General features: G+C 36.7%; 1 protein-coding gene across 5 annotated transcripts; it reads left to right on the forward strand.

Moving 5' to 3' along the window:
- Window positions 1-15,849, forward strand: TRMT10A (tRNA methyltransferase 10A). 5 transcript variants are annotated; one of them, XM_049885665.1, is made up of 9 exons: window positions 193-506; window positions 3,984-4,106; window positions 7,982-8,178; window positions 9,072-9,234; window positions 9,771-9,842; window positions 10,090-10,164; window positions 11,977-12,126; window positions 12,708-12,813; window positions 14,177-15,849. In XM_049885665.1, exons 3-9 carry the CDS (start codon window positions 7,994-7,996, stop codon window positions 14,443-14,445), a joined length of 1,020 nt encoding a protein of 339 aa, XP_049741622.1. In that variant the 5' UTR covers window positions 193-506; window positions 3,984-4,106; window positions 7,982-7,993; the 3' UTR covers window positions 14,446-15,849. The 5 variants fall into 5 exon arrangements, with proteins under 5 accessions (XP_049741620.1, XP_049741622.1, XP_049741623.1 ...); XM_049885663.1 differs by lacking the exons at window positions 193-506; window positions 3,984-4,106 and adding an exon at window positions 1-140; XM_049885666.1 differs by lacking the exon at window positions 3,984-4,106 and having other exon boundaries at window positions 194-506.
- The last annotated feature ends 1,394 nt before the right edge of the window (window positions 15,850-17,243 follow it).

Below are 17,243 nucleotides of genomic sequence, written 5' to 3' on the forward strand. Positions count from 1 at the left end.
CGTAACCGCGGTAGCCTCCAATGTGCAGCTACCGCCCCTGACTCTGGGAGTTGAAGTTTCCGAAAGAGGACTCGTGAGCTGTAAAAACACCGCTCCAAAAGGCTTTCTGTGCGTACTCTCCCTGGCAACTCCTCAGCTAGGTAAGGTTCCTGACACTGAGGCTGGCGCTCTCCCGCTCTTTGGTACCCTCCGAGAATATAAGGGGCACGTTCCGTGCCGTGCCGCCCTCGGCTGGGAACAAGGGCTTCCGGGGGAGAGGAGAATGTGGGATTAGGGAATTGGCTGCCGCGAGCCCTTTGCCGGAGGAAGTGACGTTAGGTCGAGCGCGCGCTCGAGGCCCTCCGAGCCGCGTTCTGATTCGCTGGCTGCATCTCAGCGTCGCTTCCGGCGTGCGTCCGTAGGCGGGGGCCTAGGGAGAAGAGTGGTTTTTCTGTTTTTACGCGGTGGGACGCTTATCGTTGGTATTTGTTTAGGGGTCTGGATTGGGTCATTAGTGCGTGAAGAGTGTAAGTTTGCAAAGGATAAAGGGAGAGGGAAACCGGGACTCTGCCACGTGGTGGCGGTGGCCACAGACCGTGGGCTTGTACCTTTATCTCTTTTAAACCTGCCTTACCTCATCTCTCCGACGTGGGGCTGTTGTAGCCTAGCGCTCCGAAATATAGAGAGAATTGAGGGGAAACTGCTGCAGGTACTGTCAGGCCGAACGATGGTGAGCGCACGAGGATTGTAAGAACACCGAGGCGTTACTTGGTTTCACGGAAATATCTTAAGTGTTAAAGTTCGAGTTTTTTTTTTTTTCTTCTCTGGAGATACGCAGAGGCGAATTACAAATAATTTTATCCTCCCCCCCATCCTGCTCTCGAGACCCCTCCATCTCTCCCATGGAGCTTGGCAGGCGAACAAAGCTCTACTGAGAAACTGGGCAGGTGCATTTTTTAAAGGGTACTCTCCCATTACTGTTACGTCATTTAATTGCATTCTGCAATTATTCTAACATTCGTTCCGATCTTTCTGGAGGGAGACTGTGTCATGAAAATTACGAGGACTTTATTTAATTCAATCGATAAAACCTATGCTCGGTTTTTTTTTTTTTCATTTTTGTCCGTTAACTGATTGTGTCCTCCCTGCCTTAAACTGTGTTAAGCAGTGAGAATACAAAAACGATTGAGATAACTTTTTTAAGCGTATTTCTCTCATTGTAATAGCCTTAGTCATCTTTATCCAGTTCTTCGTTTTATGTGACCACCTGATAACCTATTTCTCTGACTAAAGGAACCAAAATTTTTTTTATTTTATGTAAAATTTTTGTTAAAGCAAACTAAATTCACTCAAGTGTTTCTATGAATACTACAAAATACTGTTCTTAACTATTTGTTGAACTTGGTCGAGTGAATGAATGGAAATGTATTGTGAGCTTCCCTGCATGTCAGGGAGGAACACAAAACTACGTTAAAAAAAAAAACCTGTTGCCCACCAGTGGATTCCAACTCATAGCATCGTATAGGACAAAATAGAAGTGCCCCAAAGAGTTTCTAAGGAGCACCCGGTGGATTCAAACTGTCAACCGTTCGGTTAGCAGCCATAGCACTTAACCACTACACCACCAGGGTTTCCACATGTTTAGAGTTTATAAACTATGGCCAAAACTAGAAAATAATTAGAGACCAAGTATGCTTAGTGAAATCCCTATTTTGCTTAACAGGTAATCAGAACAAGCCAGCACTCAAGCACTTACTGTGTGGTATAGGTAGTCGAAGTTGGTAGATAATCTCTGTGTATCTAAAGTATACAGTAAGCAATAATAAGATATCAAACTCTAGCATCATTTTTGTTGTATTCCACTTATTTGTGTCTGAGTGTGTCTAGCTTATTTAAAACAAAATTCACTTACCATAGTGCATTTCTTAATTGGGAATTGCTAAAAAGAAAAAAAGTGTTGACTAGCTCTTGGCCTTTCCTTGTATTTGATAGGCTGTTGAAAAGCAATAGTGTGCCATGATAAGCAAAAGCAAACCCCGTGCCCTCCAGTCGATTCCGACCCATAGCGACCGTATAGGACAGAGTAGAACTACCCGCCTAGAGTTTCCAAGGAGCGCCTGGCAGGTTCGAACTGCAGACCTTCGGGTTAGCATCCGTAGCACTTAACCACTACGCCACCGATCGGCCAAGTTAAATTTAACTTGACATTTCTTGGATAAGAAAGGTTAAAGCTCCCCCTGGTGTACATGGCATATAAAATATTGCTTTAATTTTCACATTAGAGAGCCAGTCAATACTTTTAGTTTTTGAACAAAATAGAGAACTAGCCAAAAACGAGGCCACTAATTAACAAGAATGTTCTCTGTTGCAGTATTAATTATTGCTTCATGAAGAGAGCAATGTGTGCTTTTAAGTTTGCGTATTTAGCTTAGTGTACCTCGTGTTTTCTCTGCTTTGACTTTTACTTAATGTACTGTGTATGAAAAGGAAATAAGAGTGATCCTAGTAATCACAAAATACATTTCAAAATTTCTTTCTGTCTAGTCTTTTAAGGCTTACTGGGTTCCCCCACCTTCGTTGCCTTAAATTGAATACCTACTTTATTTTCTAGCTTAATTTTTTTTTTTTTAATGAATTCATTTAAGGCTGTCTTTAATTGACTTTTTGGCTGCATCTCAGTCTGTTATCCAAGTGCTGTAAGTGCTCCATATTATATTTCCTTTCTGTTTCTCTGTGCAGCATCCTGAGTCAGACTGTCAGGATGTCTTCCAATTCATCAGTTCTCTCTTAGACTGCAGATAATTTGGAATTTTTCTTATCTTTGAAATTCTTTCTTCATTTCCTGGGTTTCAAATTGATTTTTGTTTTGCTTTTTTTATGTCTTGTGTTTTGGTCACTTTTTTCTCGTTTGTGGCATAATGGTTAAGTGCTGGACTACTAACCTAAAGGTCAGCATTTTGAACCAACCAGCTGCTCTGCTGGAGAAAAGACCTGGCGATCTGTACCTGTTAAGATTACAGCCTAGAAAACCTTATGGGGCAGTTCTTCTCTGTCATGTAGGGTCACTATGAGTCAGAATCAATTCGACTTTATGATCTTCCTGAAATAAAGCAACCAAACTTCTTTTAAAGTCATTTTCAAATTGCTCTGTTATTTTCAATTTGTATCAAGTGAATTAATCTTTTGATGGTTGATTTTGTTGGATTTATTTTTTCCTTCATCTCTTCTATCCTTTTGTAATTTCACTTTGCAGACTCATCTTGAATGGAGTTATTCCCGCCCCCTCCTACCACCTGTCTGCCTACAACTGATTTTGTGATTGCTCCTATCCGTGGCCCTTTCTAATGCTTCAGTCCACAGCAGGTCTTATATAGGTGGTTCAGAATTCTAATCATGTAGTGTTATAAGTTATTTGTCACCTCATGGCTTAGCTTGGGTTCTAATTGAGAAGCTGTGTCTGCTTCCTCCAGGCTTCTGCAGGTTCTCAGTGTGGTATAAACCATAGTCTAATTGTGCCTGTTTTCAGGCTTCTTGATGGAAGTTTTATGAGACCTTGTCCAGCCCCTAGTTTCAGATCATCTGCCTCCCATCTCCTGTCTTGTATTATTATTTCCCCTACTTTAAAGCTGTGAAAACTCTAAGGAGGAGCAATATCTGTTCCATTTCTTGTTTTTGCTTTTAAAAGAGTCTGTACTTTTTATTTTTTTAAGGGAGCCCTGGTGGCATAGTGGTTAAAGCACCAGACTGCTGACCTAAAGGTCATGGTTCGAACTCACCAGCCACTCTGTGGGAGAAAGATGTGGCAGTCTACTTGGTAAAGATTTCTTGTTAGGTTCCATCAAGTCGGTTCCAACTCATAGCGACCCTCTGTACAACAGAATGAAACCCTGTTCGGCCCTTCGCCGTCCTCACAATCGTTGCTATGATTGAACCCATTGTTGCAGTCACTGTGTGAATCCGACTCTTTTAGGGTCTTCCTTTATTTCACTGATGTCTTTCTCCAGGGACTGTTCCCACCTAATAACATGTCCAAAGTATGTAAGATAAGTCTTGCCATCCTTCCTTCTAAGGAGCTGTACTGACTGTACTTCTTCCAGCCACCTCATGCCTGCCAAGCTGTACACTGAGTAAGTAAGACCGAAGGAGAATTGATGCATTCGAAATATGATGTTGGTGAAGAATAGTGAACGTACCATGGACTGCAGGTAGAACGAACAAACCCATCTTGTACAGCCTTAAAGATTTATAACCTTGCCATGAAACAGACAATATACAAATGACAACTTTGGTGAAGGGTAAGGCAGCGCACAAAACTGGGGAAGTTAGCACCACTTGATCAAGACAAGGTCATAGAAGCTTCAAAGACACGTCCAAACTCCCTGAGGGACTGAGTTATTGGGCAGAGGGCTGGGAACCATGGTCTCAGAGCACATCTAGCTCAATTAGCATAATATAATTTTTAAAGAAAATGTCCTACATCCTAGTTTGGTAAGTAGCGTCTGGGGTCTTAAAAGCTTGTGAGCAGCCATCTAAGACATTCCATTGGTCCCACCCTGTCTGGAGCAAGGGAGAATGAAGAAAACCAAAACGTAAAGGAAACGTTAGCCCAAGGGACTAATGGACAACAGCTACCACAGCTTTTATAGACTGAGTCCAGCACAACTAGATAGTGCCCAGTTACCACCACCGACTGCTCTGACAGGGATCACAATAGAGGGCCCCAGAGGGAGGTGGAGAAAATGTAGAACAAAATTCTAACTCACAAAAAACGACTAGACTTACTGTTTGACAGAGACCGAGAAACCCCTAGAGTATGGCCCCCTGACAAACTTTTAACTCAATACTGAAGTCACTGCTCAGGTTCACCCTGCAGCCAAAGATTAGACAGGCCTGTAAAACAGAATGAGACTAAATGGGCATACTAGCCCAGGGGCAAGGACGAGAAGGAAGGAAGGGACAGGAAAGCTGGTAATGAGGAACCCAAGGTTGAGAAGGGGAGAGTGTTGACATGTTGTGGGGTTGGCAACCAGTGTCACAATATGTGTATTAATTAATGACAATTAATTTGTAAGCCTTCATCTACAGCACAATAGAAAAAAAAAAAAAAGATAGTCTTGGGAATCCTATGGGTCGGTTTCATTCTGTCTTAAAGGGACGCTATAAGTAGGAGTTGGCTCAATGGCACACAACAACAACATTATTTTACTATATTTTTAATCCCTTTCAATATTCTATTTATTCCACCAATATATAAGACACACCTACTGTATGACAGGCACCATACTAGTACTGATACAATGTTGAGCAAAAACAGACATCCCTACCTACATTGGGTTTACAGTGTAGAATCAAATCTGACTTGGAATTTCTAAGAGGTGTTCTGGGGATACTTTTTGGTACAAGACTGTCATGATGGGCCCCCTCAAAATATCTGTCAATTTGTCTTGGTCATGATTCCCAGTATTGTATGATTGTTTACCATTTTGTCATCTGATGTGATTTCCCTATGTGTTGTAAATCCTATCACTGTGATGTGATGAGATGGATTAGTGGGAGTTATATTGATGAGATCTACAAGATCAGATAATGTCTTAAGCCAGTCTCTTTTGAGATGTAAAAGAAGTGAGCAGAGAGACGGGACCTCATACCACCAGGAGAGCAGTGCTGGGAGCACAGCACGTCCATTGGACCCAGGGCTCCTGTGCAGAGAAGCTCCTAGTCCAGGGGAAGATTGATGAGAAGGACCTTCCTCCAGGGCCGACAGAGAGAGAAAGCCTTCCCTGGGAACTGACACCCTGAATTTGGACTTAGAGCCTCCTAGACTGTGAGAAAATAAATTTCTCTTTGTTAAAGGCATCTACTTATGGTATTTCTGTTATAGTAGCACTAGATAACTGAGACAGAGACTGAGGATAGTTTAGTTATGGGGATAAGGAAAACTTATAAACTCTTATTCAAGTTACTAGGTGATTATGTTCCCCTCTTCTAAGTTTTGTGACCTAGTAAAATATCAGGGCCTTTGCTAAAGCCCCCAGAGCACACGTCATTAAAATTTTTGTCTCTCAGGCAAAATTTGGTAAACTTTTTAAGTTTACTTCTTCTTGTTGTTAGGTGCCATCGAATCAGTTCCCACTCATAGCGACCCTATGTGCAACAGAAAGAAACAGGGCCCTGTCCTATGCCATCCTCACAATTGTTATTCTTGAGCCCATTCTTGTATCCACTATGCCAGTCCATCTTGTTGAGGGCTTTCCTCTTTCTTGCTGACCTTCTACTTTACCAAGCATGATGTCCGTCTCCAGGGACTGGTCCCTCCTGATAACATGTCCAAAGTACATGAGATGAAGTCTCACCATCCTTGCTTCTAAGAAGCATCCTGCCTGTATTTCTTCCAAGACAGATTTGTTCTTTCTTTTAGTTATCCTGTATGACCTATTATACGTTACATTTAAAGAAAGCAAGAACCATGTAACTACTGCTTAAATTATGTTCTATTATTTAAATTGTGAGTTTTATTTTATTTTATATCTTAGCATGTCTGCACAGACTTGTTAGCTATCTCTGTAAGAAGGATTGTAGCATTTTCCCTAAGGCCAGTAGGGCATTTCCAAGCACCATGCTTAATATTTGGTAGGGATAAAATACATTTTTAAGGTTCGTTCTTAATAACTATTAAAGGGAAATGAAATTTCAGTATTCCTAGCCTTTAATTCTGAAGGTAAGTTCAGTTCTAGTTAGTAAGTAGATATGTGTGATTAAATCCAAATAAAGATATGTTTGAGAAGACCATAGCATTTTAAGAGGCCAGACTGATTACATGACTAACTTCTGTGTTTTGTTTTTAGCCAAGATAAAAGTGAAATTTTTACAGTTACATATTTCAATTAACTATATTAGAAGGGCATCCAAATGTATTGTCTGCACTTTCCAAAGTTTATAAATCTTTAGCATGTATTTTCTTAAAAACCTATTGTGAGTGTACACCCAGGTAATGAAAGCATTCTTTTTTTTACCTAGTTCTATAGCATTAAAAAAGAATACAAGAAAGGTGCTTTCCATCTCTTCTTAACTTTTTAAAAATAACATTTTTTCTACAAAAACAACAGTTGTTTTCGTTATATAGAATTAGAAAATGTAGAAAACCACAGGTAATAATTAAGCATATGTGAGTGTATTTGTGAGCCTGGAAGACATTATGCTCAGCCAAGTAAGTCAGTCACAAAAGGACAAATAGCATATGATCTCACTTTTGTGAAATGACAAGAATAAGTATATATATGGAGACCAGTGTTCATTGGTAGTTCACCAGGAGTAGGGGGTAGTGAAGAGGGGGAATCATTCTCTAGGTAATAGTCACTTTTCTTTATTGTGATGGGAAGGATAGTACTGAACGTGGGTGAATTTGTGTGTGCTTTTTAAAACAAAATTGGGCATAATGTATGTATTGTTTTTTATTTTTATTTAGCATAACCATTTCCTTTATCACTAAATGTTTTGGGGACACATGGTTATTACTAGCTGCTAAGTGTTCATTCCTGGTCCATATTATAGATGAATTGTACTTTATTTAGTCCCTGTTTGCTGACGTTCAAATAGTTTCCAATTTTTCACTGTTAAAAATAACACTTCAATGCGTATACCCTTGTGCATTATTTTTGTGTACATTTATAATTCATTTATAAGAATTTATCCTAAGGAAATAAATTACTGGGTTTAAAGGTCAAAGAGTAAGAACATTTTCTGTGTCGCCTTCTGGAAAACTTTTCCATGACCCCACTAGTGTATGAGAATACCTTTCTCTAGACCTTTGCCAACTTGCTGAGAAATGATACTTAATTGGCATTAAATGATATCTAGGTGATCTTGACCAGTAAATAACATTTAATTGTCTAAATCTGCGTTTTATTTATTACTAATATGGCTTGTCACATCTATTGGTCATTTGTTTTTTTATGTTTGTGAATTACCTGTTTATGTAAAAAATTGCTTTTCACTTTTTCAGAAGCACCAAATTATGTCATCTGAAATGTTGCCAGCCTTTACTGAGACTTGTAATGTTGAAAGAAAGCAAAACTTAAATGAAAATCAAGAGCAGAGTCAGAAGCCAGGGTCAGGTGAAGGGTGTGAACCCATATCTAAACGACAGATGAAGAAGCTAATAAAACAGAAACAGTGGGAAGAACAACGAGAACTTCGCAAGTATGTTTCAAAATGCTTACACTCTACCTCTATCCAGAAACATAGAATATCGGACCTTGTATAAGCCCTTTGGTACATTAAAAATAATTTCATTAAAATTGGGGCTAACACTGTCACTTGGCTGTTAAACCGTATGTGCTCTGAATTACCGCTGTGTTTAGCACTATTGATGAATTTGCATTGAACATTTTTTCTGACCCAGAACCTTCTATAAGTAGTAGCACAGTTTCTGAAACAGCCTGTTTAGATAAGGGATATACTTAGTATCCATGTCTTTGATATAGAACAAAAATAACCAACTCTTGAAGATCAGATTTTGGCCTAAGACTGATTTTGTCAGAAGAAGCATTATAAACTTTGTTGAGGGCAGTTTGGCTGAAGCCATTATTTTATAATATTTTATAATGTTATTTTATAAACTTACTGGGAGAAAATAAGCCAAAGTTGATAGAGACTAGAGAAAAAGTATATGGGAGTTTTTTGGTTTTTTTTTTAACCAACGATTTTATTTTGCTTTCTTTCTATAGCATATAAACATTGCAAGAAAATCATATAGGGTAAGAATGATGAAAGTAAAATTAGTAACTCCCAAATTAAGTACTTATGAATTTTTCTTAGAATATGTAGCATGATACCAAGAATAAACTATTGAGTAGTACTATTAGTTAGTATTTGGATAGAAAGCTGTAGATGGTTTTTGCAAACTCATTTCTTTCCTGTCTACAACTCTTAGATGGGCCTGTAAAACTGCCGATATTTTGACCCACAGATACGGCAGTTTCATATAGTTCAACCTAATGATTTTAAAAAGTAATTGTTTCTTTATTTAGAAGAGTCTTGTGAAAATCTGACTATACAAATGACAACAAAGTTATTTCAATTACTAATTTTAGACAAAAGCGAAAAGAGAAACGCAAGAGAAAAAAATTAGAGCGACAATGTCAACTGGAATCAAACTCTGATGGAAATGACAGAAAACGTATTCGAAGAGATGTTGTTCAGAGCACGCTCCGTCTTATTGTTGACTGTAGTTTTGATGACTTGATGGTATTAAAGGTACTATGAATCAATGTTAAAAATTTTTATAGATGAACTAGGCTGAATCATTCTTGCCTTAATATGTAATACCACTTTGATTTAAATTAATGTTCTAAAGTGTATCCAAAATCAAGTTTTTAAAAATCTGAGCCTCCCTCAAATTAAATTAGCTCATAAATTGTCTTGTATATATGTTTATATGTATATATAGAGAGAGAAAGTCACTCAGGCGCCTTGGAGGAAAGGCCTGGCAACCTACTTCCGTAAAATCAGCCATTGAAAACCATGGAACATAATTCTACTTTGACACACATAGGGTTGCCATGAGTTGGAATTGACTTGATGGCAACTGGTTTTATACAGTATTAATTAACTTTACTTATTCCAGTAATTATTTTGTTAGGATATAAGGAAATTGAATGAAAATTTCAAGTATTTCAGAATAATTACACCTATCTAGTCACCCCTTCTGCTTATTCAGTTCCACTAAGATTGTGGAATGGCCATAGATGACTTTGATAACTTCTTTATATGTGAAATGCGCTCTTCTGTAGGACATTAAGAAACTTCATAAGCAGATTCAACGATGTTATGCAGAAAACCGACGAGCCTTGCATCCTGTGCAGGTATGTGTCTGGAATTTAAAACAGACTATAGTTTCTATCACACATTTATTTATGTATGATCAAAGGATGTTACAAATTTATTCTTACATGCACAAAGTATGTTGCAAATTTTTATTTTCTAGATCAATGAGAATGAATATATTTTTTGTCTAATTGATGATCACATGAGTGTTTTAGGAAAATAAAATATTAAACTTAACTAGTCATTTTGCTCTCTTTCCATCCATGCCTACCAATCACTTACCAGTTTTACTTAACCAGCCATGGAGGTCAGCTGAAAAAAAACATGGACGAAAATGACAAAGGATGGGTTAACTGGAAGGTAATTAAAACAGATTAACTGTCACCTAATTCCAATTGTTGTTAGCTTATAAAGGTCTGGATTTTTGCCTATATTCTACATGATGCTATTGAATATAGGAGTGAGCAGTCTCCAAGCCCTGTGTGTCACTGGTATGTAAGGCTAAGTTTATGCATGAGAGAAGCTAGAGAAGAGAATGATAAGTCTGTTTTTTTTTTTACTTTTAACATATTAAAAATTGTAAAAATTTTGAAGGTCTTTATACAGTCTCTTCCTAGCAAACTGGCTGTACTTTCCATAAGAGTGAGCTCACTGTAAAATTGGAAATACACCTGCATTCTCTTCAGTACTGCCCTACACGGTAGCCACTAGCCACATGTGGCTATTGGGCCCTTGAAATGTGACTACTCTGAATTGAAATGTGAAAATATTGAGTACCAAAAAAAAGGGGGGGAATATCTGTTTCATAGTTTTTGAAAAATATATACGTTGAAATACGTTTTTTCTGTATTTTGTTAAATAAAATGTATTATTAAAATGAATTTCACCTTTTCTCTTTTTTTAATAATGCCACTAGAAAATTTAAATAACATGTGGCTCACATTTTCTTTCTTTTGGGCTGTGCTGTTCTAAGTCATTGGTAGAGATGACTAGTAAGATTGCCTTAAAGTTCTTCAATCCCTGAAGATCTCTGTCCTATTAACAGAACTACTGGGTTATTCCTACACTTTTTTCTTTCTCATTGCCAGTTCTTACAATGACAGACTTTCTCTCTCATACTCACTAATCCCATAATGACTGCATTTATTTTATTACTAGCCTATAATATAGAACATTTTCAAAGGCTATTTTAGTTTCTAAGTATATTTACCAAATTTTTTCTTTGTGCCTATTTTCTTAAGAAATGATGTGATGTTAGCATAAACGTACTTTCAGTAATTCTTTGGCTTATTAAATTTATTATTTATACCACCAGCTTGCCCCAGAGACATGAGATTCATTGCTGTCTATTACTCGGGTCCTTCTTGGGGCCCTTACTAGATACAGGGGTCAAATTTGTGGTATACTATCTTTGGGAAATATGGCTATTTATGAACCAGTAGGTTATATATTTTAGGTGAGCATTCTCCTGTTTCATTCTTGGCTTTTCTCAAAATTATTGAGTAAATGTCATCTGAACCTGGTACTGTATCAGTGTGGTTTGCAAAATCCTGACATGCCTCTGGCCTGACAGTTTTGGTGGAAGAAGTTTTCTAATTTACATCTTTGTAGAAACAGACACATGGAATTTATTGTATCTATAAGTCTTTCCCTCTGCTGACTCATGTAACTTGAACTGGGCCTAAATGAATAGATGGAGAGGAAGTAATTGGCGATGCATTTGTGGCTGGATAACAATGTGAGCAAATACGTGGTGCTAAAAATGCATTTTGTTTTGTTTGAAGAATTAGAGCTCTGAGAGAGATAGCTGCTAAGGTAGGTTAATGTCACATTCAGGAAACAGTTACTAATTAAGGAGTTTGGATTTTATCCTACAGGTAAAGTAAAAACAGTAGTAGTAGTGTTTTCTAGAAATTAAGTTTTCCATCAGTGTGTGGAAGTAGATTGGAGAGGTCTAAGGCCAGAAATGGGGAAATAAAATTAGGAGGCTCTTTCAATAATTGAGAAGTTAGGTGTTAAGGATTCGGTTAGATAAGTAGTAGATTCTAAATGACACAGTAATAACAGTCTTTCAAATTTCATTTCATATGTTTTTCTTGAGAGAATAATTACTTCAGCCAACTTTCACAAAACCTTATTAATTAGTAATGTATTTTCTCTTGTGTCTTAAAGGATATCCACATCAAGCCAGAGCATTATAGTGAACTCATAAAGAAAGAAGACCTGGTATATCTCACATCAGATTCACCCAATGTACTGAAGGAATTAGATGAATCAAAGGCCTATGTGATTGGAGGATTAGTAGATCACAATCATCACAAGGTGGTTTTAAGCTTTTATTTTTGCTTTTGCTTGTACTTAAAATTCATATCAGAGTTTCTCGATAGTCACCATAACACTATTGGTAGCTAATCTTTATCAGGCACCTGCTGTCTGTTAGTTACCTTTCTAAGCAAAGCACTTCACATGTATTAGCTTGCTTAATCCTCACTAAAACCCAGCGAGGTGGGTGCTGTTATCAGCATTTTACAAATGAGGAACCTGAGGCACAGAGAAATTAAGCCTGAAGTCAATAGTGGCGGGTGGCAATGCGGGGATTTGGAACCAGGCGGACTACTCTGGAGCCCACATGCTTAAACACTGTCTGTACGGAGAGAGAATGATGCTGCCTGCCATTCAGGGGGTTACACCAAATGCCCCAAACGTCTGACTGTACTTATGGTCAAGAGAATGTCTCCAAGTTAGCAGTTAAACACGCACACACGCACACACACACACACACACACGACTCTTCAGATAATATTCTCTGATATAAAGTTATTTTAAGGATTATCTATACTGTCATAGATCCTTACTTTAAAATAATTAACGTTCTAGTTGAAGTCACAGTGTCTTTGTTTTAGGGAGTCACATATAAACAAGCATCAGATTATGGAATTGAACATGCACAGCTCCCCCTTGGAAATTTTGTGAAGATGAATAGTCGAAAAGTTTTGGCAGTTAATCATGGTAAGCTATAAAGGGGTACAATGAAAATATAATATCCTGAGTGAACATTGTGGAAAAGAACATTACATTTAAGTTTTAGACAGTCGAAAATTTTACACCTTGCTGGAGACAAAATTGTAAAAAAAATAATCATAACAAGTAAACTGTAGAAATAATACATGCTTATTTTAAAAAACTTGAAAAACGTAGAAAAGTATACAGGAAAATAAAAAAAATTTCTGGGATAGTTGGTGCTAACTTTTTGGTATGTTTCCTTCCAGTTTTTATATGCAGATGTAATATTGATTATTACATAATTGGATTCTTACTCTATTGCATACAGTTTTATAATTTAGTTTTTTCCATTTATCATATTTTTCAGTGTCACTGAATGATTGTTAATGGCTATTTATTCTGTCATCTGAATATACAGTAATTTAACCATTTTCCCATTATCAAATTTTTTTTTTTTTCAGTATTGTTAATAGACATCCTTGAACCTAAGTCTTTGGAGTTTTTTTGTTTTTTTTTTTTAATTTGAGAGAGATGTTAGTGTACAACTATTTATTATATGATAAATACTTTCTATATTGCAGGCCCTAAGGAGTTATAAAAATGAAATTATTATTGATCCAGGGAATGAACTTCTTATAAGACCTTTGATATATAGTGGAAATTACTTTTCACAAAGTAGTCCAAATTAAACTTTCAGCAATGTATTAAAGTGAGACTACTTTGGAGATAGTTTGGAATCAGCTCAATGGCAACAGGTTTAGTTTTTTTGTTTTAATGTTAAAAAAAAAAATCTGGTAAGAAGCTTCCCAGAGTAAGTGGTTCTTTATAGGAAAAATAGAAGAAAATTTAGGTTGATGCTAGGTGGTTTTTTTCCCTAGTTTTATGTTAGTACATGTGTGAAAAGGATAAAGAATAGGAAAGAAACTAAAAAGGTCCTTTGTTGATTGGAAACCCTGGTGGCATAGTGGTTTAGAGCTACGGCTGCTAACTAAAAGGTCGGTGGTTCGAATCCACCAGGCACTCCTTGGAAACTCTATGGGGCAGTTCTACCCTGTCCTATAGGTTCACTATGAGTGGGAATCCATTTGACTGTAAGGAGTTTGTTTGGTTTTGGTTTGGTCTGTTGATTGTAATTGACAAGGGATGATGAGATGAGAACTGAATTGAGGAAAAGCTCGAGGGGAGGGCACAGGCTTCAGAGCCTTTTGGCAGATTGTCCCTGACAGCATACAGGAGAAGGAAAAGAGAGAACCAAGTAGTTATTAAGACAAACTAGCATTCCTAACACAAGGTCATGGATTTTAAAAGACAGTATGCAATATTATGGTGAACTTGGCTAAGAAATGTATGGAGTTTGTCTTTATTACAGTGTTTGAGATTATTCTGGAATACCTGGAAACAAGAGACTGGCAAGAGGCATTTTTTACTATCTTACCCCAGCGTAAGGGAGCTGTTCCCACAGACAAAGCCCGTGAAAGTTCCACGAGTGACAAGAAAACAGCCAGTGTTGAAGATGGGCTGGACAGTGATTCCAGTGAGGAGGAGTATAGCAGAAATGAACTAGATTCCGCCCATGAAGAAGAGAAGCAGGATAAAGAAAATAGCACGGAATCTGCAGTGAACTCTGTATCACACTAGTGTTATCTGGGTTTTGGTTTTTTTTTTTTAGTTTAAGATTAGAAGAAATTGAGGTTCTTTACTGAATATTCAGAATTGGAAGAAAATGATATTTTTATGTTTTTTTTTTTTTAATTTTACAGCTAAATGATAAGTCCTTTAAACTCAAGCATTTTTTTGTATGTGTGTGTAAAATAAAATAAATGTGTGTCTTTTTAAATTGTTTTCTAAGCCTCAGATAAGAGTTTCTAGGGAATTTTACTTTATTAGTAGCCTTCATTCTGTCTCATTGACTGGATTGTATTCTTCAGAATGTGCCTTCTGTCCTTTCAGTTTTATTATTTTATGTTCATATCGGTGTCTTTCTGATCTTTTACATACTTATCTATAGGAGCAGATATTCATAAATCTACTATGACTATGAGAATGCTCTGTTTTGGGGATTACCCACTGTTAGCTTGCAGATTTTACATTCAGTGTAGTTACATCAAAGGACTATAGTGATTTTAAGAAGTATCAGATTGACAGATTCAGCAATTCATTTCTTTTGGACTGTGGAGCCCATATCTATTCATCCTTTGCTGTACATTTTTACAGCTCTAAAACAGTCACTGAAGAGATGAGAATCTCTTTAATATATTTTCTTTATTCCTGAGGAGGTGGTAAATTTTCCAATTATAAAATTGAATTTTTGCAGGCTAAACGATTTTAAAAGGTTACTTTTGAAGAATAATTTTTTTTAGCTGAATATAATAAGAAATTCTTAGCTATCCTTCCAAACTTTTTAAAAATATCTGTTGGCACTTAAAGTGCATAAAGTTAACTTTTTATGTGCATCCTTCTACTATGAAACACGCATATGATAGTATATACATTAGTTTGTCCATATCATGTATGGTTCTCAGTTATTAATTGATGATAACAGGATTAAGTTGTCATATATCCATATTATTGAATGGAGGTTGTATTGAACAACACTAAGCAATTTGAAGTTAATTTCGTGCAAAAATCCATAACTAACATTTTTACTGAAAAGTTGGCAAGGGAGGATGGGACTAAAAGGAGTTGTTTTAATTACGTTGTTGTTAGTTGCTATCAGGTCAGTTCTAACTCACGGTGACCACACGTGTACAAAGTGGAATTACTTCATAGGGTTTTCAAGACTGTGACCTTTTGGAAGCAGATCATCAGGCCTTTCAAGGAGCCTCTGGGTGGTTTTGAACCGCCAACCTTCTGGTTAGTAGTTTAGTGTTTAACCACGTGCACCATTATGTAGAGCAGTTATATTAAAGTTATAGTGATTATTCTTTGTCACAGTTAAAGTAAAATTTCAGGAATCTTCATTGAGTTTGGGCAAAATAAGTTTCTGTTTTTACTCATTGGTCTCTCAAATTACATGTATATTAAAAAGTTTATTGAATTTAATGTTGATGTTCACTGTCTTTTTGTTGCCTTAGTAATCTATTAGTATACCCATTTTAAAGTAAAGTCTGTGAGTAAGGTATGTAAATAAAGAAAAGCACCTGCAATTCTAGAGGAGCCAAGTTTATGTCTTAAGTCGTAAATTTCACATTATTCTGAGGAAATATGGTTTACTAACATGAAACAGTATGCCTTTAATTACATTATTTTATACGAAATAGGGCACAGTTTAATTTTGAAAGGAGGGGAAAACTCATTGCAGGTATTATGTAGTTTAATTTTCATTAATTATAAAAGATCCTTGTCTTATTTAGGCTGTTGATAACAAGAAGAAGATGACATTCTCTTTTGAAATAATTAATTTCTGAGGTATTTAAATGTTTTATTTTTTTAATTACATAAATTTTTCAATATTACTCTTTTTCTCATTTTAATATATCATTTTCTTGTTCAATATTGTTCCTGTTTATTTAGATGCCTTATTTGTTTATACCAGATATAGGTGTATCAAAAGGATATACCAAACCAAAACCAAACCCACTGCTGTCGAATTGATTCCGACCCATAGTGACCCTATAGGACAGAGTAGAACTGCCCCATAGAGTTTCCAAGGAGTGCCTGGTGGATTTGAGCTGCCGACCCTTTGGTTAGCAGCCGTAGCACTTAACCACTATGCCACCAGGGTTTCCAAAAGGATATATGCCTGTTGAAATAATAGGTTTCTTTCTCATTTCATTTGTTTAAAAAGCTTTGGCTTTCATAAGCAAGCTCAATCTTAAGGGAAGGGGTAGATCAGCCATTCTTAAGTCTGATTCTCCAGTGGCCAGTGTATTGACATCCTATATCATTTGAAAATGCTCATAATTGAAGAAGCAAAAAGGAAAGCAGTTCCACTGAAGAAATTTAGGAGGTGAATGTACAATGATAAAATCCTTCAATTACTGACAGTTACAAAGTAAATTGATACACCATTTCGCTTTATTGATAGAAAGGTTACTGAGATAATGTAGATAAAGGCAAGAATTTCCCATAGAGTGCTGAGAACATGTATGGGTGTAAAATGATACAAGAAACAAAAAACAGCAGGACTTACAATTAGTGCTTATTTAGTTCTGATCTCTGTTAGCATAGGGATATTTATCTTTGTTTCCCTAACTCATTGCCAGATACATTAAAAAAAAAAAAAAAAAAGGTATGTGAAGAAGAGAGTCAGTGACAGAATCAGGAGTCAGTGTGGTTAATGAAAAGAGTAGAGAATTGGACTCGGGGTTAAATCTCAGTATTGCCTCTTATTAATTGTGTGACTTTGGGCAAGCTATTCAACCCTTATAAGTTTCAGCGTTATTTATAAAATGAGAATGTTAATACCTGCCTCAGAGAGTGAGGAGGAATCTGAG

The sequence above is a fragment of the Elephas maximus genome, chromosome 5 (genome assembly GCF_024166365.1).
Source record: "Elephas maximus indicus isolate mEleMax1 chromosome 5, mEleMax1 primary haplotype, whole genome shotgun sequence".
Taxonomy (NCBI): Eukaryota; Metazoa; Chordata; class Mammalia; order Proboscidea; family Elephantidae; genus Elephas; species Elephas maximus.

Excerpts from the sequence above, each read along its gene's own strand:
- TRMT10A (XM_049885663.1), top strand. The coding sequence starts at position 7,994 with ATGTCATCTGAAATGTTGCCAGCCTTTACTGAGACTTGTAATGTTGAA. Across the intron at positions 8,179-9,071 it reads GAACAACGAGAACTTCGCAA|ACAAAAGCGAAAAGAGAAAC; the intron begins GTATGTTTCAAA and ends TACTAATTTTAG. Across the intron at positions 12,814-14,176 it reads AGTTTTGGCAGTTAATCATG|TGTTTGAGATTATTCTGGAA; the intron begins GTAAGCTATAAA and ends TCTTTATTACAG.